Source organism: Jaculus jaculus, chromosome 7, assembly GCF_020740685.1.
Source record: "Jaculus jaculus isolate mJacJac1 chromosome 7, mJacJac1.mat.Y.cur, whole genome shotgun sequence".
Taxonomy (NCBI): Eukaryota; Metazoa; Chordata; class Mammalia; order Rodentia; family Dipodidae; genus Jaculus; species Jaculus jaculus.
In genome coordinates this window covers 29,196,207-29,219,588 of record NC_059108.1, presented here as the reverse complement: position 1 = coordinate 29,219,588, position 23,382 = coordinate 29,196,207, and the positions used below count along the sequence as shown (strand labels likewise).

The following is a 23,382-nucleotide window of genomic DNA, read 5'->3' as shown; positions in this document are numbered from 1 at the left end:
TTGATCTGGAACTCACTGTAGCTCAGGATGGACTTGAACTCACTGTGATCCTTCTACCTCAGCCTTCTAAGTGTTGGTATTAAAGGCATTAGCCACTATGTCAGTCTATCAATTGACTGTTAGGATTGTTAAATGAGTGCTAAGTAATTAGAGCAGAAGATCTGGTACAACAAAACAGCTAAGTTGTTCTTTTCATCTCTTTTTTCTTCCATGATACTAAGAAGATGGTTATGAGATTTGCAGGCTGACTAAGGAAATGAAGGCAAAAAGCAAGGAGCCCAGCTTGGCTGCTCCACTGCCAGAGGAGTGGGGGAGGTGACTGAACCAAGGTGGGGGCAGTGGGCACAGAAAGCAGTGGAAGAACCCAAGAGACTATTAGAAGGGAATTAATAGGATTTGGTGACTGACTGGACAGAGAGAAATACCCTGTTTCTGAATGAGTTGATTATGGTACCACACAATACATTTGTGCCAACTGTAAAGGGGAAGAAAGCCTGTGCCATTTTATAAAGTTATACGAGATAACATAAGTAAAATACGTAGAAAATGAGCTGGGCATGGTGGTGCATGTCTTTAATGGGGAGGCAGAGGTAGGAGGATTGCTGTGAGTTCAAGGACAGCCTAGGACTACAGAGTGAGTTCCAGATCAATGTAGGATAGAGTGAGACCCTGCCACAAACAAACAAACAAACAAAACCCCTAAAAAGTAGAAATGGTGAGGCATGAGTGAGGACTGGTAGTAGCTGCCATGGTGCATCCCATCTTTTCTTAAGCCTAGACTCCTCTCTTGGAGAGCCTTATCAGTTGCTCTCTGCTCACATCCTTAGTTCCCTTGGAATGCTGGTAGTCTTTTTCAAGAGTAACTTAAAAAAAACCAACCAAACAAACCCATGACAACTATATATTAAAACCTACCAACTTCATGGCATATACACACACACACACACACACACACACACACACACACACACACATTTTTTAAAAAATTTTATTTTCTGAGGTAGGGTCTCACTTTGGCCCGGGATGACCTGGAATTCACTATTTAGTCTCATGGTGGCCTTGAACTCATGGCGATCCTCCTACCTCTGCCTCCTAAGTGCAAGGATTAAAAGCATGCGCCATCATGCCCAGCTTCATGGTATGTATCTTTAACTGGGTCTTTCCCCATTATCTACTCCCAACTTTCAATATAGGGTAAAATTGTGAATAATTATTACCTTTTAATAAATGAAAGCATTCACTGTAACACATGTGAATGTTTCATATATTTACTAAGTAGTTTAAGATATAGCCTGTTGAGGCTGGAGAGATGGCTTAGCAGTTAAGGCCTTGCCTGCAAAGCCTGATGAGCCAGGTTCAATTTCCAGTACCCAGGTAAAGCCAAGTGTACAAAGTGGCACATGCATCTGGAGTTTGTTTGCAGTGGCTGGAGGGCCTAGTGTGCCATTCTGTCTGTCTCTTGCCCACTCTGCCTATCTATCTGCTTGCAAATAAATAAATAAATAATAATGAAAGATATAACCTGTCATACAGTATCACATAATATAGGTACACTCAAAAAAAAAAAAACACAAAACTTTGGGGGCTGGAGAGATGGCTTATGGTTAAGGTACTTGCCAGCAAAGCTGAAGGATCCATGTCTGATTCCCCAGTACCCATGTAAAGCCAGATGCACAAGGTGGGACATGCATCTGGAATTCATTTGCAGTGGCTAGGATGCCCTGGCATGCCCATTCTCTCTCTCATAAATAAATAGATAAAATATTAAAAAAAAAATCTTTCGATTGTGGGAAACATTCACCAATTAAAGGCATGTGCTGGCAAAGCCTGCTAGCCTAAGTTCGATTCCCCAGTACCCATGTAAAGCCAGATGCACAGTGTAGCACGTTTCTGGATTTCATTTGCAGTGGCAAGAGGCCCTGGTGCACCCATATTCTGTCAGGTCTTCTGTTTTCTAATTCAGTGCTTTTCTACGATTCTGTACTGTTTTTTGGTTATCTGTTTTAAGACTATGGTTAGTAGAAGAGGCATATTATTTTATTTTGCATGGAGCCATCTCATTGGAAAGAAAGTATGCAGGTCACCATTATTTTAATGTCTACAATAATTATATAATGTAAGTATTATTTTTCCAACTTTACAGATAAAGAAATGAGTTCAGGGGGCTGGAGATATGGCTTAGCAGTTAAGGCTCTTGCCTGTGAAACTAAAGGACCCAGGTTCGGTTCCCCAGTACCCATCTAAGCTAGGTGCACAAGGGGGTGTATGCCTGGAGTTCATTTGCATTGGCTTGGAGGCCCTGGTGCACCCATTCTTCCTCTGTCTCCTGTCTCTCTCTCTACTTGGCAAATAAAAAAAAAAAAGAAAAAGAAATGAGTTCAGGTAAGTCGAGTGAGATGCTTAAAGTTAATTTTAGCATAAAGTACTATTGGAACCTGGATAGAGCTACTGTTTGTGAATTATCTTGCTTATGGCTGCTTTGCTACTACAACAGTAAATCCAGTCAAGATCAGCCAGCTGGCCTCCATCAGGAGACCTGCTCTCAGCTGACTCAAATACTCAAGGACATAATAAATGGTCTTTGTTTTAAGTTAACTTGGGCTGGTTTGTTTTGTATGAAGAACAAAGTGATACTAGGGCATGTCTCTTAGTTGCAGTGTCAAGTTACCACAGATTACTGTATTCTATAAATCAGATATGACTTTCCATGCAGGTTAGAATAGTTTGAGCATAGTAACTTTATGTTTCATTGATTAACTTTTCAGGGATAAATACATTAGAAATACAGAAAAGGTGCTTAAGAGATGGCTTAGTGGTTTAAAGGTGCTTGCGTTCAAAGCCTACTGGCTTGAGTTCAATTCCCAGGTACCTACATAAAGCATGATGCAGAAAGTGGCACATGTACCTGGAGTATGTTTGCAGTGGCAGAAGGCACTGGTACATCCATACTCTCACAATCTCTCTCTTAAATAAATAAAAATAAAAAATAAATACAGAAATGGGTATTTTATGTAGTGTAGTTCTAGGAAATGAATATATCCAATTTCTCCATTTTCCTAAATAAATGTATGTACATTTACCTTCGAAATTCATTATAATGAAGTTTTTTTTCTCCTCTTTTCCCGAAGAAACGCATCTGAAGGGTTGTGTTAACTTCAGGTTCTTTCACTGTTGATTCCTGTAAAAATTACATATAACTCCAATAAATACGCTTAAGGACAAGCATGGGACCTGTGCACAGGAACTTGTGGGAGAATGTCCAAAGATGTTTCTTGCCAGTAAAATGTAAAGATGGGAAAGAGGATGTGTGACTCTGTCTGACAGTATTCTCTTTTAGTTATTTGTCTGTATGTGTGTGGGGGGGCACACCAGAGCCTCTTGCTACTGTAAATGAACACCAGACACTTGTGCCACTTTCTACATAAGGCTTATGTAGGAGGCTTGGGAATTGAAGTTAGGCCAGCAGGCTTTATAAACAAGTACACCTTTAACTACAGAGCCATCTTCCTAGCCCTCCTTTTTTTTCTGTTCTCGTTCTTCTTTCTTTATTTTTATTATTTATTTATTTTTGGTGTTTTTGTTTTTCAAGGTAGGGTTTCACTCCAGTACAGGCTGACCTGGAATTCACTATGTAGTCTCAGGGTGGCCTCAAACTCATGGTGTTTCTTCTACTTCTTCCTCCCAAGTGCTGGGATTAAAGGTGTGTGCCACCACACCTGGCTTCCTTTTTTTTCTTTTTTTTTAAATTTTTATTCTTTTTTTATTTTTATTTTTATTTTTTTGGTTTTTCGAGGTAGGGTCTCACTGTAGCCCAGGCTGACCTAGAATTCACTATGGAGTCTCAGGGTGGCCTCAAACTCACAGCAATCCTCCCACCTCTGCCTCCCGAGTGCTGGGATTAAAGGCGTGAGCCACCACGCCCGGCTAAATTTTTATTTTTAAGACAGGGTTTCTCACTCTGTAGTGCAAACTGGCCATGAACTTGTGGCAATCCTCTGTCTCAACTTACCTACAGGTGTGAATCACCATACTTGGTTACCTAATATGATTGCATAGTGTCTCTGCGAAAGCAGGAGACAAACAGTAAGGGCCAGATATTCAAGGATAACTTTAGTAGGACACATAAATTAGGCCAAAAATGACCAACTCACAAAGGTAAACACACTGGTGCACTGGTTTATTAACACAGTGCTCAACAGAAACCCTTAAAGCCAGAAGAGCATCGAATGATGTATCTCAGGCTCTGAAAGTAAATAATTGTCAACCAAAATTGCTAAATCTAGCAAGGCTATCTTTTTTAAAAAATATTTTATTTATTTATTATGAGAGAGAGAGAAGAGGAAGGGAGGGAGGGAGGGAACACAACTCACTAGAACCCAGGATTCCCCGATTCAGCCAGGCTAGCTAGCCAGATTGCCTAGGGAATCCTGTTTCTACCCCCCAGTGCTAGGACTATAGGCAAGCTCCACAAACACCTGGTGTTTGCATGGATGCTGGGGATCTGAACTCACGTCCTCATGTTTGCACTGCACATACTTTAAAAACCAGCTTCCTGACATTTTTTCCCCTCAACATACTTTGCTAGAGATCCATCTAACTTGTTGCTGTATAAACAAATTTTTTTTTTTTTTTTGAGGCAGGGTTTCACTCTAGCTCAGGCTGACCTGGAATTCACTATGTAATCTCGAACTCCCAGCAAGGCAATCATCCTATCTCTGCCTTGTGAGGGCTGGGATTAAAGGCATGCACCACTACACCCTACTCAGTTTCTTTCTTTCTTTTCTTTTCTTTTTTGGTTTTTCGAGGTAGGGTCTCACTCTAGTCCAGGCTGACATGGAATTCACTATGTAGTCTCAGGGTGGTCTCAAACTCATGGTGATTCTCCTACCTCTGTCTCCCAAGTGCTGGGATTAAAGGTGTGCGCCAACATGCCCTGGCCACTCAGTTTCTTTTTTTATTGCAGAGGTTAACAATTCTCAGCTAGTCTTTAACATTTAGTTTATATCCTGTGACTTTTCTAAAAGTAATTCTTCTTCCTTCCTTCTTTCTGCTTTTTTTTTTGGGAAAGTCCTTGAGAGTTTCCTCAGAGGCAATTGTCATTACAAGTAGGGACTGTTTCACTTCTTACTTTAAAATCAGTAGGCCTTTTATTCCCTTGGCCTGTAATACTGTAGTGACTAGAACATCTAATAATATGTTGAGTAATGGTTTTAAGACTGAACAGCTTTATTTCTAGTCTCTGGGGAAAAGCATTCATTCCTTGATTAAATATTTTAGCAAGTTTTTTGTAGCTACTCTACCAAATTCAATGTCCCTCATTACTATGCCTATTTTTTAAAATTTAAATTTATTTTCTTTATTTCAGAGAAAGAGGAAGAGAAAGAGGCAGATATATATAGAGAAAGAATGGATGCACCACGGCCTAAAAGCTGCTGCAAAAAAACTCCAGATGCATGTGCCACCTTGTGCATCTGGCTTATGTGGGTCCTGGGGCACTGAACCTGGGTCCTTTGGCTTTGCAGGCAAGTGCCTTAACCAGTAAACCATCTCTCTAGACCCTGGGTTAAGCAGAAAGAGGAATGTCAAGGATGTTGATGAAATAATATATTCAGACACCAAGAAAGACAAAATAAAATATGCAAAATAAGCATGACCACAACTTCTAAAGCTTCTAGGGTATGATGAAGAGACCAGACTTAAGAACTTGTGTGATAGAAGAGTGATTGCATAAGAGAGAAACTTCAGGGATAGAAAAATTTATTAAATGAAATTACAGCAGCAAGTACCCCAAACCTAGGGAAATGGACATCCAAGAACAAGAGACACTTGGAACTTTAAAAAGACACTGACCAGAGAAAAACCTTTCCACAACACCATATAATTAAGCTGTCAAAAACAGGGCACAGAGGGCTAGAGAAATGGCTTAGTGGTTAAGGTGCTTTCCTACAAAGCCAAAGGACCCAGGTTTGATTCCCCAGGACCCATGTGAGCCAGATGTATAAGGTGGTGCATACATCTGGAGTTCATTTGCAGTGGATGGAGGCCCTGGAGCACCCATTCTCTCTCTCCCTCTTTCTCTTTCTCAAATAAATAAATAAAAACAAATAGTTGCTAACCCAAATTGCTAAATCTAATAAGGTTTCTTTTTTTGAGGTAGGGTCTCACTCTAGCCTAGGCTGACCTAGAACTCACTATGTTATCTCAGGGTGACCTCAAACTCACAGCTATCCTCCTACCTTTGCCTCCTAAGTGCTGGATGGCTTGTGCCACCACGCCTGGCAAGGTTATCTTTTTTTAAGAATTTTTTTTTGTCTAAATATTTTTTATATCTTTATTTTATTTTTAAATTTTTATTTATTTATTTGAGAGTGACACAGAGAGAGAAAGAGGCAGATAGAGAGAGACAGAGAATGGGCGCGCCAGGACCTCCAGCCACTGCAAACAAACTGCAGACACTTGTGCCCCTTGTGCATCTGGCTAACGTGGGTCCTGGGGAATTGAGCCTCTAACGGGGGTCCTTAGGCTTCTCAGGCAAGCGCTTAACCGCAAAGCCATCTCTCCAACCCAAGAAAATTTTTATTTATTTATTATGAGAGAGAGAGAGAGAGACAAAGAGAGAGAGAGAGAGAGAGAGAGAGAGAGAGAGAGAGAGAGAACGAGAACATATACCAGGGCTTCTAGCCACTGCAAACAAACTCCAGATGCATGTACCACCTTGTGCATCTGGTTTACGTGAGTAGTGAGGAACTGAACCCAAGTCCTCAGGCTTTGCAGGCACTAAACCATCTTTCCAGCCCAAGGGTATCTTTTAAATCGATGGTGAGACAGGGATATTTCAAGATGAGCATAGACTAAAGCAAGTCATGACCCTAAGCCAGCAGCTGAGTGGATGCTTAGAGGAATCCCACCACAGAGGAGGAAGAAAGACAGTTGTGATGATGGGCTGGAGAGATGGCTCAGTGGTTAAGCGCTTGCCTGTGAAGCCTAAGGACTCGGGTTCGAGGCTCGGTTCCCCAGGTCCCACGTTAGCCAGATGCACAAGGGGGTGCACGCGTCTGGAGTTCGTTTGCAGTGGCTGGAAGCCCTGGCGTGCCCATTCTCTCTCTCTCCCTCTATGTGTCTTTCTCTCTCTGTCTGCAGCTCTCAAAAAAAAAAAAAAAAAAGACAGTTGTGATCAAGAGAGCAAAGGAAAGAGTAAATTTCATTAGAGGAATGGATGAAAAAAGGAGAGCTAGGAAAGAATTCATCATGTCCAACACAGTAATTCAATGAAATCCTAAAACAAATAGGGAGGAAAGAACAAAAATCCAACCAATCAGATCAATCAATCAATCGATCATGTATTTACCCAAAAGACCAGGTGACAGATCTAATACAGTCCAACAAAGAGAAAGACAAACTAATAGGAAAGTATGAGTGGGAATTTCAAGATATTTGGGACACTATGAAAAGATCAAATATAAGAATTCAGGGTATAGTAGAAGGAGAAGAATTTTACTCCAAAGGCATAGTAGACATTTTCAACAAAATCATAGGAGAAAACTTCCCCAAATTGGGAAAGAGAAAAGAGATGCCAACACAGATACAGGAAACCTTTAGAACACCAAACAGACAAAACCTGGAAAGAACCTCTCCTTACCATATTATAATTAAACTACCAAACATACAAATTAAAGAAAATATATTGAAAACAGTTAGAAAGAAAAATCAGGACACATACAAAGGCAAGCCCATCAGGATCATAGCAGATTACTCAACACAAACTTTAAAAGTCCAGAAGGGCTTAGAATGATGTAGTCTAAGTTCTGAAAGATAACAACTGTCAACTAAGGCTATTTTATACTACAAAGCTATCCATTCAAATAGATGGAGAAATAAGTATGTTTCACAACAAAAGCAGGCTAAAGGAATATTTGAAGACAAAACCAGCTCTACATTAAATACTTGAAAGAATCCTCCATGCTGAAGAGAAAGAAAAGCACACATATAAGGAACCTGGAAAAAGCAAACCATACTCAAATACTAATTAATACAAGAGAGCAAAGGTAAAACAAGAAGAACTACAAAACAAGAAAAATAGCAAAAATAATAATATCAATAATAATAATATCAATAATATCTCTTAATATCAGTGGCCTCAATGTCCCAACCAAAAGACATAGGTTTGCAGACTGGGTTAAACAGCAGGATCCTTCAATTTGTTGCCTCCAAGAAACTCACCTTTCTACAAAGGACGGACACTATCTTAGGGTGAAAGGTTGGAAAATGGTGTTTCAAGCAAATGGGCCTAGAAAACAAGCAGGGGTTGCTATCCTAATATCTAACAAGGTAGACTTTAGTCCAACATTAATTAGGGAAGATAAGGAAGGTCACTTTATATTGATTAAAGGCACACTCCAACAGGAGGACATTATAGTCCTAAACATATATGCACTGAACATGGGGGCTCCCAACTTCATCGAACAAATGCTATTAGAACTAAGGTTACAGATAACACCAAACACTGTTGTAGTGGGTGGCTTCAACATCCCATTTGCATCAATTAACAGGTCATCCTGATAAAAAATAAGCAGAGAGGCATCTGGATTAAATGAGGTCATAGAACATATGGACCTAACATATATATATATGTATGTGTATATATATATATATATATATATATATATATATATATATATATATATATATATATATATATGATATTTCATCCAAATGCTGCAGAATACACATTCTTTTCAGCAGCACATGGAACATTCTCTAATACAGACCATATTAGTACACAAAGGAAATTTAACAAACTCAGGAAAACTGAAATAATTCCTTGCATTCTATCTGATCACAATGGGATCAATACAAATCAATAGCAAGAAAAGCTATAGAGCAAAGACAAAATCATGGGAAGTAAACAATACAATACTAAATGATGAATGAGACAGCTAAAAACAGATCTACCATATGACCCAGCTATACCAACTCCTGGGCATATATCCTAAGGACTTGTCTCACTACCATACAGATACTTGTTCAACCATGTTTATTGCCACAATAGCTGGGAACTGGAACCAGCCTGGATGGCCTTCAACTGATGAGTGGATAATGAAAACGTGGCACATTTACACAATGGAGTTCTACTCAGCGGTAAAGAAAAATGAAGTTATGAAATCTACAGGAAAATGGATGTGGAAAGGATTATACTAAGTGAGTTAACCCAGGCCCAGAAAGCTGAATATCCCATATTCTCTCTCAGATGTGGATCCTAGTTACAGATGATTGAACTTCTGTGTGAGTAGGAAAAAACTCAGTAGCAGAGGCCAGTAAGCTAGAAAGGAGATATAATGGGAATAGAAAAGAGGGGGAGGGGACTTAATAGGATGGCATTACATATATGTAAGTAGAAGAACAGATTAATGTGGGTGAAAAGGTCTTTGTGAGGTCGGGGAAGAGACTAAGTAAAGGAAAGGTGGTGGGAGGGCTAATCAAAATCTAAGAGGGCTGGAGACATGGCTTAGCAGTTAAGTGCTTGCCTGTGAAGCCTAACGACCCTGGTTCAAGGCTCAATTCCCCAGGATCCATGTTAGCCAGATGCACAAGGGGGTGCATGCGTCTGGAGTTTGTTTGCAGTGGCTGGAGGCCCTGGCACACCCATTCTCTACCTGCCTCTTTCTCTCTCTCTCTGTTGCTCTCAAATAAGTAAAAAAAACCTTTAAAAAATCTAAGAGGATATAAATAAATCATATGGAAAACCTACTTTTTTGGACAATGGAACACTCAGGAGCCATAGATGGTTGCTAGAAAATTTTCAGTGCCAAGGACGGGATACCTTCCAGTGAGTTGTTGGCCAGGGAGTCCCTGACGTCCCCCCCAAATTACAAGCCATTGCCGAGGCCCTTGGTTTCCCACCAGGAATAGATGGTAAGACCCTTGCTGAAGACTCCATATCCTTGGACTGCAAGGTCATTGAGCAACCCTGCTGGAACTGAGCTGAAAACCTCCTTCATGTAGACCAGCTGACAGAAAGCTAGAAAAAGCCACACTTCATGTAGTTCAACAGGAGAGAGAGAAATCACCAGTGAAAATTCTCAACTGTGCACACTGCAAGTCTTATATTTGGCCAGCCAGACCAAATGAGCCAATGGGTGCAACAGTGGCACATCTGTTACTGGGGAAATGAACTGCCCTCTAATTTGAATTGAGGCCTGCTCCATGGGAGGGAATACATCCCTGATACTGAAAACCTACAACAGGGGTAGTCATGAGCCCTAGGGGTGTAACATCTGCTGCTATCTGGCTAAATGTATATACTATGCTCATCAAACTGCCCAGTAAGCACTTCTCTTAATATTCATACTCATATATTAATGTTACTCACACTTTTGGGTAGAGAACCTTCTCTTGTCAGATGGCAGTGACCTTGGGATGACTCAGGAGGCACCATGGTGCTGAGAAGAAGTGACAGAGGAGTGCTCAGCACTGCAATATCTCTATCACACCTTCTGAGGCTCAGGGTCCATTGTGGAAAAGGTGGCAGAAAGAATGTAAGAGCCAAAGGAAGGGTAGGAATCCTTACAATGTGTTCCTCCAGACACAAAATGGCCTGGATATTCATAACCTCACAGTGCCTGACACTACCTACACAAGACCATCATAATTGAAGGAAAAGATCATGACATCAAAATAAAAGAGAGACTGATTGAGATGGGGAGGGGATATGATGGACAGTGGAGTTTCAAAGGGGAAAGTGGGGGAAGGGAGGGAATTACTATGGGATATTGGTTACAATCATGGAAGTCGTCAATAAAAAAATGAAGGAAAAAAACTAATAATATTCATTCAATTTAACCTATGCTGACTTATCTCTCCACTGGAGAATCTGTTTTGCTTTTTCAGAAGGTAGCAAGACCCAAGGAGATAAACCATCCCTCACATGTCAGCCACAGCCCAGGTGAAATCATAGAGGAAGTAGAAAGATGATCAAGTGTGCTGCTTTCATGGTGAGCTTGACAAGCAGTTCCAGGGTGAATGAGACAGACACTGAGGATACTCAACATCTACAAAAGCAGAGATCCAGAGGCTTGGGCTGGAGAGATGGCTTAGCAGTTATGGTGCTTGCCTGTGAAGCCTAATGATCCATGTTTCATTCTCCAGATCCCATGAAAGCTACATGTACTAAGATGAGGCAAGTGCAAGGTTGCATATGCTCACTAGGTGGCACAAGCATTTAAAACTCAATTGCAGTGGCTGTGGCCTTGGTGTGCCCCAATTGTCTCCCTCTCTCTAAACAAATTAAAAAAAAAAAAGAAAAAGAAAAAAAATTCAGAGTTTCCTAAAAGCTCATCATTGAAGTAGACTTAAAACACACCCAACCATCTAATACAGAAGAGGTGGCGGAAAGAATATAAGAGCCAAAGGAAGGGTAGGACTCCTTACAATGTGCTCCCTCCAGACATAAAATGGCCTCGGTATCCATGACCTCATAGTGCCTGACACTACCTACACAAGACCATCATAAAAGGAGGAAAAGACCATGACATCAAAATAAAAGAGAGACTGATTGAGATGGGGAAGGGATATGATGGAGAATGGAATTTCAAAGGGAAAGTGGGGGAGAGAGAGGGAGGGTATTACCATGGGATACTTTTTATAATCATGGAAAATGTTAATAAAAATTGAGAAAAAAGCAAAACAACAACAACAAAAAACCCATACCTAACCAGGCTCAGGGAATTTTGCAGATGGGGACAGAAAGATTTTAACAGCCACAGGTTGGCACATCAGACCCACAGGCATTGCCTTCTTCCAATAACTGACTGTGGGCTGCTCCCACAACACATAATCCACAACCCCATGGGAAATACCAGCAAACCCAATGAGGACCCACAGCAGAATGGGGGCAGGGAGGAGGGAAAAGATGGTACCAACACATGATGAATCCATATAAAGTATGTTCTTAATAAAAAAAAATTAAAATAGAAAAGGTAATAAAAATATGTCAGTATCTAATAAAAAATAAAAATAAAAGAGATAAAAGAATATTCATGAAGGTTGGCGAGATGGCTTAGCAGTTAAGGCATTTGCCTGCAAAGCCAAAGGATCCTGGTTAGATTCTCCAGGTCCCACATTAGCCACATGGTGTTGCATGTATCTGGAGTTTGTTGGCAGTGGCTAGAGGCCATGGTGTGCCCATTCTCTCTCTTTCTCGCCCTCTCTGTCTCTAATAAACGAATAAAAATTAAGAAAAGATGAATATTCATTAAAATAAAGAAAAGAATGTGCTTGTTCAATCACAGTGCCTACTTTTTTCTTTTTTCTGAAGTAGGGTCTTACTCTAGTCCAGGTTGACCTGGAACTCGCTGTATAGCTCCAGGCTGACTTCCAACTCACAGCAATCCTCCACCCTAAGCCTGCTAAGTGCTGGGATTAAAGGTGTACACCACCATGCCTGCCCACCCCTCCACTAGACTTGCTCTTTAGCCAATTAAGTATGGCCTGTGTCACATCTGTCCTGCTTGTCTCCAACTTTATTATGTTGGTTTTACTTCTGATCTCTTCTCCCTTAGAGACAAGTAATTTAATTAATTTACCAGCACTTGGCAGTGCCATTGCTACTTTTCTCTTGACCCTGCCCATTCAAGACAGAGGGTTGTCAAATCCAAAGAAATGAAAGATTAGGGCTGGAGAGATGACTTAGTGGTTAAGGAACTTGCCTGCAAAGTCTAATAATACAGGGCTGATTCCCTCATACCCATGTAAAGCAAGATGCACAATGTGGCACATGCATCTGAAGTTTGTCTGCAATGTGGCCAGAGGCCCTGGTGTACCCATACTTCTCTTTCTTTCTGTGTCTATATTTCTGTTTGCAAGTAAAATAATTTTAAAAAAAGAAAAAGAAAAAGAAACATGGTCTGGAGAAATGGATTAGCAGTTAAGGCATTTGCCTGCAAAGCCTAACGACCCTGGTTTGATTCCCCAGGATCCACATAAGCCAGATGCACACGGGTCTAGAGTTCATTTGCAGTGGCTGGAGGCTCTGGTGTGCCCATTCTGTCTTTTTCTCTGCCCTCTCCGCCTCAAATAAATAAATAAATAAATAAATAAATAAATAAATAAATAAATAAAGTATTAAACAAAAAAGAAATGAAAGATTGCAGAGAGCCTCTTTTTGGTATCTATTAGCAACTGTGACCCTTAATTATTTATTAAAATTTTAATTTCCTACTCCCCACCATAGATAATATGTTTTGTGAAAGAGTGACTATTTTCTTTGCTGTTCAAAGCAGCTGTGAATGAGATTTCTATTACTAGAGTCAACTTTCTCCACAGTGCTAAGTTCCTATATATCTAATTAAGCTGGGGGTGTCTGTCTCAGGTTTATGGTACAGTAAGAATTAATCTAATATTAGCTGGGTATTGGGGCACACACCTTTAATTCCAGTACTTGGGAAGCAGTGGTAGGGAGCTCACCATGAGTTCGAGGCCACCCTGAGGTGACAGAGTGAATTTCAGGTCAGCCCAGCCTGGCCTACAGTGAGACTACCTCAAAAAAAAAAAAAAAAAAAAAAAAAAAAAAAAAAAGTTGACAAAATAGTTTGCTAAAATGCCCAAATACTCAAGCTTGGGGAAAACTGTCTTGCTCCAAAGAATTAGATAGTTTTAAACATATGAACACTGATAATTTTCCAGGTCTGTAGTATTAGGTATTCTAGATGGAACTTCTACATTTCCATCAGAAGGAAAGTTTCTAATTTTGATATTTACCACATGCAAAGCCCAAGTAATAGAGTGTATAGCAAATGTTTTTCTAAATGTTTTTTGATTCAAGTACTGCTTTGAGAGTAAGAGCCAAATAAAGTTGCAGCTTAATCCTATATTTAGTATTTTCTTCTTCTTCTTTTTTTTTGGTTTTTCAAGGTAGGGTTTCATTCTAGCTCAGGCTGACCAGGAATTCACTATGTAGTCTCAGGGTGGCCTTGAACTCATGGTGATCCTCCTACCTCTGCCTCCTGAGTGTTGGCATGCACCACCATGTGCAGCTCCGTATTTGTTTTAAAATTACTATTCATAAGCCATTGATATTGTTTATAAATCTATTTTTACTTTTTTTTTGGAGACAGGGTCTAATGTATCCTAGGTTGGCCTTTACTTCCCAAATGCTGAGATTATAGAGGCATGTGCTACCATTCCCAGTGTATGTGGTGCTGGGGGATCAAACCCAGGGCCTCCATGCATGCTCGGCAAAGTACTTTACCCACTTTACCCAAGCCTCTTATTGTCACTCTTACTGAGCAAGTCTTGTTATAAAGCCCAGCATGGACTTGAACTCCTGAGTTTCCCATATCAGCCTCCCAAGTGCTGGGACAAGAGGAGTGTGTGCCACTATTGTAACAACTTAATATACTTTAATTTGTTCTTAGCAAATAGGTATTTCCCAGTTTTCAGGCTTTTTTTTTTTTTTTTTTTTTTTTTTTCAAACTAGGGTCTCTCTCTAGCCCAATCTGTTCCAAAATAATTGAACAAATTTCAAGCACAACAAGGCATTTGAAAATACAGACAAATTTCAGCACCCCCACTAGGGACTCACAAATCAACTGAAGGCTCTGTCTGCCCATCCAAGACCTGGTGCATGCCATGGTATGTTGCCATTCTGAATGAGACTAGATTTGGTTGTTAGTAGAAGGCAATGTTTCTAACTGGTGAAGAATAAAGGGTGAGGACTGGAAAGTTGGGAGGGCAACTAGCATGTATCAAGGGTCTCATGAGAAACTGGTCAGCAAAGAAATATACAAGGCAGAAATATACAAAGCAGAAAGAACTCAAGCTAACTTCAGGTCATGTCTGTATTATCTATATATAAGGTGGGCTGTTACACTAAGAAAGAAAAAGTTATTGGTAAATCTTCCCAATGATCTAGATTTAGAGAAACAGAAGAGAACAGCTATCTCTGATTGGAAATACTTATGTGTACATACCTGATATTCTGTTTCACCAGTTTTCATTGTCTTGAAATCATCTTGTTTACTTATGATCTTTTGCAGCTAAAAAGATTGCAAAAAATAAAAAATAAAAAAGGTTGCAAATATGAACTTACACATAGGTGCACTGGATTTTTCAAGATTATCTAAAAATATATGCCAGGTTATTATAAAATATGTGCTACTTATTTTATATCGTATGTCCTATATATTCTTTTCCCCACAGACCTTGTAAGAAAAGGAGAAAACTGATAACAAATGTACTGACATTATTACACTTTTTTCTTAAGAAAGGTAGCTTACTTAACAGATGTGTTGTAAAGGAAGCAGACTATGAAAAATTGATGTTTATACTGTCCCTCTTTTGAAAGAGAATTTTATTCATTTTTATTTCACTGAAAGTTTAGAGCCACATTTTCAAATATATAGTACTTGCTGGAATTATAGCTCAGAGGTTAAGTGTGTGTCCTGTATAAGAATGAGGGCATGCCAGGTGTGATGGCACACGACTTTAATCCCAGCACTCAAGAGGCAGAGGTAGGAGGATTGCTGTGAGTTCAAGGCCACTCTGAGACTATATAGTGGAAAAAAAAAAATGAGGGCCTGAAACTGCCAGGTCAAATCTCAAAATCCCATGTAAACAGTTAAGTGTGGCCATGTATGCTTGTAATTCCAGTCCCACAGGGGAACATAGACCTGAGAGTTGTCAGAGTCCCCCTCAAAAAAAAAAAAAAAAAAAAAAAAAAAAAGGCCGGGCGTGGTGGCGCATGCCTTTAATCCCAGCACTCGGGAGGCAGAGGTGGGAGGACTGCCGTGAGTTCGAGGCCACCTGAGACTCCATAGTGAATTCCAGGACAGCCTGGGCTACAGTGAGACCCTACCTCGAAAAACCAAAAAAAAAAAAAAAAAAAAAAAGAAGCCAGGCATGGTGGCACATGCCTTTAATCCCAAAACTTGGTATGCAGAGGTAGGAGGATTGCCATGAGTTCAAGGCTACCCTGAGACTATATAGTAAATTTCAGGTCAGCCTGGGCTAGAGCAAATTCTACCTTGAAAAACCAAAAAGTTGGGCGTGGTGGTACATGCCTTTAATCCTAGCACTTAGGAGGCAGAGGTAGGAGGACTGCAGAGTTCTAAGGCCACCCTGAGACTAGAGTGAATTGTAGGTCAGCCTGAACTAGAATGAGACACTACCTAAATAAAAAAACCACCCCAAAAGCTTTTGTCTGTCTGTCTGCCTGCCTGCTTGCCTGCCTGCCCGCCTATCTCTCTCTTTCTCTCTATTCTTCCCTTTTTATTTATAAGGCATTAAAAATAAAGATTTAGGGGCTGAGTATGAGTATTTGCTATGCAAGCATGAGGATCTGGGTTCAATTTCCAGCATCCATATGAAAAGTTAGGCATGACCACCCTGTAACCTCAGTGCTGAGGGGGTTGTTCAAACTCATAAGGATCACTGGGGTTTCCTGGACCATCAGTCTAACTGGAAAACAGTGAGCTGCAGTTTCAGTGAGAGACTCTGTTTCAGGGAAATATGGTAGAAGAGCCACAGAGGAGGGCATCTGACACCTGCCTCTGGCTTTTGCACACGTGTGCACAGGATATGTACATTTGCACACATGGGCATACACCATATACACACATAGCAAAACAAAAAAATAAATTAAAAATTTTAAATAATTATGTTTTCTAACCATAAACTTAGCAGTAGTCTCTTGAAATTGAGTATATAACCTACCTACCTTTCAATCATCTATACCAGGCTTCAGATGGAAAGCAGATTAAAAAAAAAAGATTAAAAAACCTAGATGTATACAAAACCCCAAACTACGGATTATAATTAGGAAACAAATTTTGGCTATTTTTTTTTTCTTAGATGATTTGTTAGTTTACAAGCTACTGCAAATAATCTCAAACGTAGCTACTTCTGTTATGTTTGTTCGAGGTGAATGGTTTTGTCTTGAGTTCTTTTAAATCTCTCAGTTTTCCAAACCCCTCCCTACATAGTTCAGGGAAAAAAGCTGAAATGCTTTACATTTATTTGACCTTTTATGTCTTAAATTGAAAACCTAATGTATAATGTCAGGTTCAATACTCAATTAAAAAAAATTCTCTTTTTGCTTATTACCTTCACCTCTTTTTAAAGTTTTACCATATAAAAGTTGACATGGTTAAACAAAGTGAAAAAACCTCTATAATAGATCACTATATAACTATCACTAGCATCGTTCACCAACTGTTACTCTGCCATTTTTGGCTCACCTGTACTTCTTCTACCTATGGTTCAAACTCAGTTATTATCTAGAGCTGTGCAGAAAAAAAAATCACTAATATTATAATACAAATCTTTTCTATATAAGTTTGATAGTGTCCCCATGTTTCTTTCCAGTCATTCTGTTCTCCCTGCACCCCCATGAAGGCAGTTGTAACTTTCCCTCACCTAAATTAGTTTCACCTAGTTTAGAAATCCCAGGGAAATCATATTCTCTTGTGTCTTCCTTCTTTAACTCCATATAATGGTCTTGAGATTTATCCATCCATGTAGTTTGTTCTTCTTTATTGCTGAATGTGCTAAACTGGATGCATATTCATTTATGTGCTTATCGATGTTTGCTGGTCTCTATGTTTTGGCTACTGTGAATCAAACTGCCATAGTTTTTCTTGTAGAACTCATTTTTTTTTTTTTTTTCGAGGTAGGGTCTCTAGCCAAGGTTGACCTGGAATTCACTCTGTAGTCCCAGGCTGGCCTCCAACTCCTTGCAATCTTCCTACCTGTACCTCCTGAGCTCTGGGATTTAAAGCTGTGCACCACCATGCCCAGCTCTGTAGAATTCTTTTTTTCTGTACACAGACTTATGTGTTCTTTTGGCTAAACACATAGCAGAGGTCTGTTTAACTTTATACTGCCTGACATTTATTGTGATCAGTCTATTCAATCAGTTTTTGCAGTTCTCTTGTGAACGTAGCACAAACACCATGGTTTTTGTTAGAACTAGAATGTCTCCATTTTTAGACTCTGATGGCCACTTCATTATAACTCTGTTTTCCAAAAGTGACCCAGACCACTTATCCCAAATATCAGTTTCTTGGAATGGCTTAAACCATCTGTCCAATTATCACTTCCCTGGGTTTCCTCCATCTCCACTCTGCCCTTTCTCTCACCCTGCCCCTCCCTCTCTTTCTTTTGCCATGGTGAATTAGAATTGTAATTCCCCTGGGCAGGACTGTAAGGCCAAGGCTGAGGCTATTGTTTGTGGGCTCTCAAAACCCCCAGATGGCTGGAGCACATCTCTGACAGCCTGGTAGGATAATTTTTCTGCCTTAAAGCTTTTCCTTCTCCCTTCTTCTTGGCTCCAAGCCATAGAGAGGACATATGCCCTATCCACTTGATCATCCAACACTGGACCATCTGGCTTATGTGGGATCTGGAGAGTTGAACATGGGTCCTTAGGCTTCACAGGCATGCTGTCTTAACTGCTGAACCATCTCTCCAGCTCTGCCTCACATTTTCTACAGGGACTGGCTATGTCTCACATTTTCTATAGGGACTGGCTATGCCTCACATTTTCTACAGGGACTGGCTATACTTCACATATTTGTTTAGTAATAACTCTAGCAGGTACATTTAGCATGATAGAATTATAAAACCACTATATTAACAGTTGGTAGGATTTCCTTCCTTCCAGCATAAAAGCAATGTGAAATGAAGACTACCTAAGAAGCAATTCCTACTAGTAAAAATACTTGTTATTAATCTATTTTTTCTCAATTTTTAATTAACATTTTCCATGATTATAAAAAATATCCCATGGTAATACCCTCTCCCCGACTTTCCCCTTTGAAATTCCATTCTCCATCATATCCCCTCCTTATAAAATCTATTCTTTAGAGAAGTTGCTTCAAAAACCTGGCATTGGGGCTGGAGAGATTGTTCAGTGGTTAGAGGTACTTGGTTGCAAAGCATGATGGCATGGGTTAGACTTCCCAGTACCCATGTGCTTTTTTTTTTTTTTATTGTTGCTGGGCCAAACATCTGACCAGAAGCAGCTTATGGGAGAAAAGGGTCCATTTCAGGTTTACAGATTCAGAAGTTCCATCAGGGCAGAAGCTGGCTCACCTTCAGAGGTCTGTAGCAGAAAGGCACAACCAAAAGGCAGCAAACACTAACAGCCAGTGCTCCATCTGGCTCTGAATAGATGTTAGAGCTGGACTAAAAGATCTGCTTCTTTAGAAGGTTGTTGGAGATTTAAGTTGCAAGTTTAATTAAAAAAAAAACAAAAAACAAACCTCAAACCTCAGCCTAAGGAGGACATACATTTCCATTCAAATCACCACATTATGTTTGGGACTTCTTTAGACTCATGATCATCTCACAATGCAAAATGCACTCATTCCAACTTTAAAGGTCCTTATGTCTTTAACAACTTTAACATTGTTCAAAATCTCAAAACCCAAAACCTCATCTGATGACAAACGACACAGGTTTGATTCCCCATGACCTATATAATCCAGATGCACAAGATAGCACATGTGTCTGGAGTTCATTTATAGTGGATGAAAGCCCTGGCATACTCATATTCTCTCTTTCTCTCTCAAATAAATCAAATAAATAAATAAAAAAGACCGTCTTATAACTGTGAGCCGTGTAAAATTAAAACACAAGTTATATATTTCTAACACATAATGGCACAGAGTAAACATTTCCACTGCAAAAATGCATAGAAAGAAGAGACTGGACAAATGAAAAATCAACAGCCATCAGGTAAACATCAAACACTTGTAGTTCAAGTCCAACATCTGTAACTAGTGATGGTTTCGGTATTTTCAATTCTGTCCCTTCATATGGGCTGAGCACAGCCTGGGTGAAAACTTCATCCTGGGCTAGCAGCTCTGCATGGTAGTCATTCCACAGCTTTGGTATATCTGAAACATCATTCATCTTCATAGCTCCACACAATGGCCTTACTTGGTCTCTGTACAGGGGTTTCAACCCCATTTCCCAGTGTCACATTTCAGCAGCAGCTGGAACCAGTTCATTTTCATACAATGGCTTTATTGGGTCTCCACACAGGGATTCCAACAACCCTGCTTCACATGCTACATCTCAGTGGCTCCTGGAAGTGGTTCACCTTCATGTAATGGCTTTACTGGGGCTTCACACAGGGATTTCAACCCTGCTTCATTTTACCAGTGGCCATTCATAGAAACAAAACCATGTTGGGCCAGGCATGGGGTGGACTCCTTTAATCCTAGCACTTGGGAGGCAGAGGTAGGAGGACCACCAAGAGTTCGAGGCCACCCTACATAGAGAATTCTAGGTCAGCCTGAGCTAGAGTGAGACCCTACCTGGAAAAACCAAACCAAACAAACTATAAAACAATGCCACGTTGTACTTCATGACCAACTTCCCTGCACTTCTCATGTTTCCCAAACAAGTAACTAGGTTTGTGGCATAACCAAATTTATAAATTGGGGGGGGGGGGGCTAAACTTTGAAGAGCAGGTTACATTTGTTTTTAGAATTCTTCCTTCAAGCCTCTTCCTTGCAAAATAGTTTGCATTCCTACTCATTTGTGCCTTCCATGGGTGGATTTCATCCTTAGGCATCTTTTCCATCGTTTCCATACAAAACAGTTGGCTCACTCTTAATAGTTAATCTGCTTAACAATTGCAGCTAAGTAACCTAAAACCAGTTTCTGTGCCAGTAACTCTAAACTTGCTAGAATTTTTCCTGTGGTAAACTATCTTTCTGTTCTATACCTTCCACCTAACATACCGGTCTATTAAATCTCAATCAAACTCTGTGGGTATAGGCAGAAGAACATAGCCAGTCTTTCTGCCAGTAGACCAGTTCCAACAAAGTTTCCTCTTTTCCCTTTACAAGTTCAAAAGTTTAGCCTTTACAATCCACAAGTCATTTAGCAATCTCAAATTCGCAGCAAAGAGCCTGGCATGGTGGCACATGCCTTTAATCCCAGCACTTGGGAGGCAGAGGTAGGAAAGAAGACTGCTGTGAGTTCAAGGCCACCCTGAGACTCTACAGTGAATTCCAGGTCAACCTGGGCTAGAGTGAGACCCTACCTCAAAAACAACAACAAAATTCTTTTTTTTTTTTTTTTTTTTTGGTTTTTCAAGGTAGGCTCTCACTCTGGCTCAGGCTGACCTGGAATTCACTATGTAGTCTCAGGGTGGCCTCCAACTCACGGCGATCCTCCTACCTGCCTCCCGAGTGCTGGGATTAAAGGCGTGCGCCACCACGCCCGGCTAAAATTCTTATCAAAATAACCCATCAAGCTCTTTGTGCAACACTGCAAGACTTCTTCAGTCCAAAGTACCAAATCCTTCCATATTTCTCCCACAAACACATTCGAAAAGATCAAAACCCACATGGTTAGATTCACTGCAGCAATGATATTACTCTTGGTACCAGTTTTCTGTTGCAGTTACTTTCCATGGCTGGAAACAACATCTGCCCAGAAGCAGTGTATATAGGAGGAAAGGGTTTATTTCAGCCTTACAGATTCAGGGAAAGTTCCATCAGGGCAGAAGAAGCTTGCTCAATTCCATAGATTCATAGCAGAGAGCTATAACCATCAGCTAGCAAACACAAAGAGCCAGAGCTCCAAATGACTCTTAGTTCACCTTAGGGCTGGAATAAGAGATCTTCTCTCAGTGACATCTCCTCCAGCAGACTGCTAGAGACTTAAGTTGCAAGCTTATTCAAAAAATATGCCAGGTGGATGGAGAGATAGTTTAGCAGTTAAGGCATTTGCCCGTAAAGCCTAAGGACCCAGGTTCAATTCCCTAGTACCCACATTAAGCCAGATGCAGTACATGCATTTGGAGTTTGTTTGTGGTGGCTAGAGGCTCTGGCATGCCCATTTTCTCTTTCTGTCAAATAAATATATTAATAAATATAAAAGAAAGCAATTAAAAATATCCCAGGCTATGGGTGATTTACACTCATATTCAAATCATACCATGTAAAGCCAGATGCACGAAGTAGTGCGTATATTTAGTTTGTTTGCAGTAGCAAGAATGACATGTCCATTCTCTCTCTCTCCGTCTACTTGCAAATAATAAACAAATAAAATATTAAATAAAACCCTACACTTACACCACAAGCAGATGTACAATCTAAGAAGGTAAAGATAAAATGGATAAACTATCACCAGCTTTGATCACTGCAGGTATTGTTTATCATACCTGGCAGAAAATAACTCACATAAATAGCTATTATTTTAGTTTCTTGGGATAAGGATGTGAGCAATACACTAACATAGCATGTAGCTCTAGATGTTGACAAAACATAAATGCCTCAGAAAATATAAAAGTAATAAACTGAGGCAAATTGTATTTTAAGACATTTTCACAAAACTTCATAGTAGTACTTTATCACTACTTTTAATTAAAAGTTAAAAAAATTTTTGTTCATTTTTATTTATTTATTTGAGAGCGACAGAGAGGCAGAGAGAGAGAGAGAGGGAGGGAGGGAGAGAGAGGGAAAGAGGGAAGGAGGGAGGGAGGGAGAGGGAGGGAGGGAGAGACAGAGAGAGAGAGAGAATATGGGGGTGCTTGCTGCTTTTGGTCTTTACTGGCTGTCTGGTTGTTCCTCTCTGCTTAGATATATGGAAGCAGCTACTCCTGCCATTAATGGAACTTCACCTTTGGATCTATGAACTTAAAATAAATCTCCTCTGTTGCAGTCAGGTTCACACTGCTGCCCAAAAATACCCGACCAAGGGTAGCTTGTGGGGAAAAAAGTTTATTTTGGCTTAAGACTAGCCCCACGATGGCAGGGGGAAATGATGGCATGAGCAGAGGGTGGACATCATCCCTTGGTCAACATAAGGTGGACAACAGACACATGAGTGCATGCCAAACACTGGCAAGGGGAAACTGGCTAAAATACCCATAAGCCTGCCCCCAACAATACACTGCCTCTAGGAGGCGTTATTCCCAAAAGAACTAAATTTATACCTAAATCAAACCACCATACCATCCTCCCATAATCTGTGTCTGACATGGATGTTCATTTCAGCAATGTGGAGCTGTCTACTATAGAAATTTGGTACTCAGGGCTGGAAAGATGCCTTAGTAGTTAAGATATTTACCTGTGAAGCCTAAGGACCCAGGTTTGACTCCTACTACCCACATAAACCAGAAGCACACGATGGCATGTATGTCTGAAATTTGTTTGCAGTGGCTATAGGCCCTGGCATGCTCATTCTCTCCCTCCTTCTCTCTAATAAATAAAATATTTAAAAAAATTGATACCACAAGTAAAAAATTAATGCCCAGAGTGGGGTGTTAATGAGATTAATCTGACCATGTGGACTTTGGTCGTTTAGAACTTGTGTACTGGAGGAGGAATATGTATGGAAGAATGTGGAAACCATAGAAAGCGGTAAGCT

At 40.2% G+C, this 23,382-nt stretch overlaps 1 protein-coding gene across 1 annotated transcript in view; it reads right to left on the bottom strand.

Moving 5' to 3' along the window:
* Micu2 (mitochondrial calcium uptake 2) overlaps positions 1–23,382 on the bottom strand; it is a 127,915-nt gene that overhangs the window by 7,847 nt on the left and 96,686 nt on the right. The window contains exons 7-8 of the mRNA XM_004670526.2: positions 14,967–15,032; positions 3,081–3,178 (exon numbers count right to left, since the gene is read on the bottom strand). Of these exons, the coding sequence (XP_004670583.1) occupies positions 3,081–3,178; positions 14,967–15,032 (164 nt within the window). The remainder of the gene's footprint in view (positions 1–3,080; positions 3,179–14,966; positions 15,033–23,382) is intronic.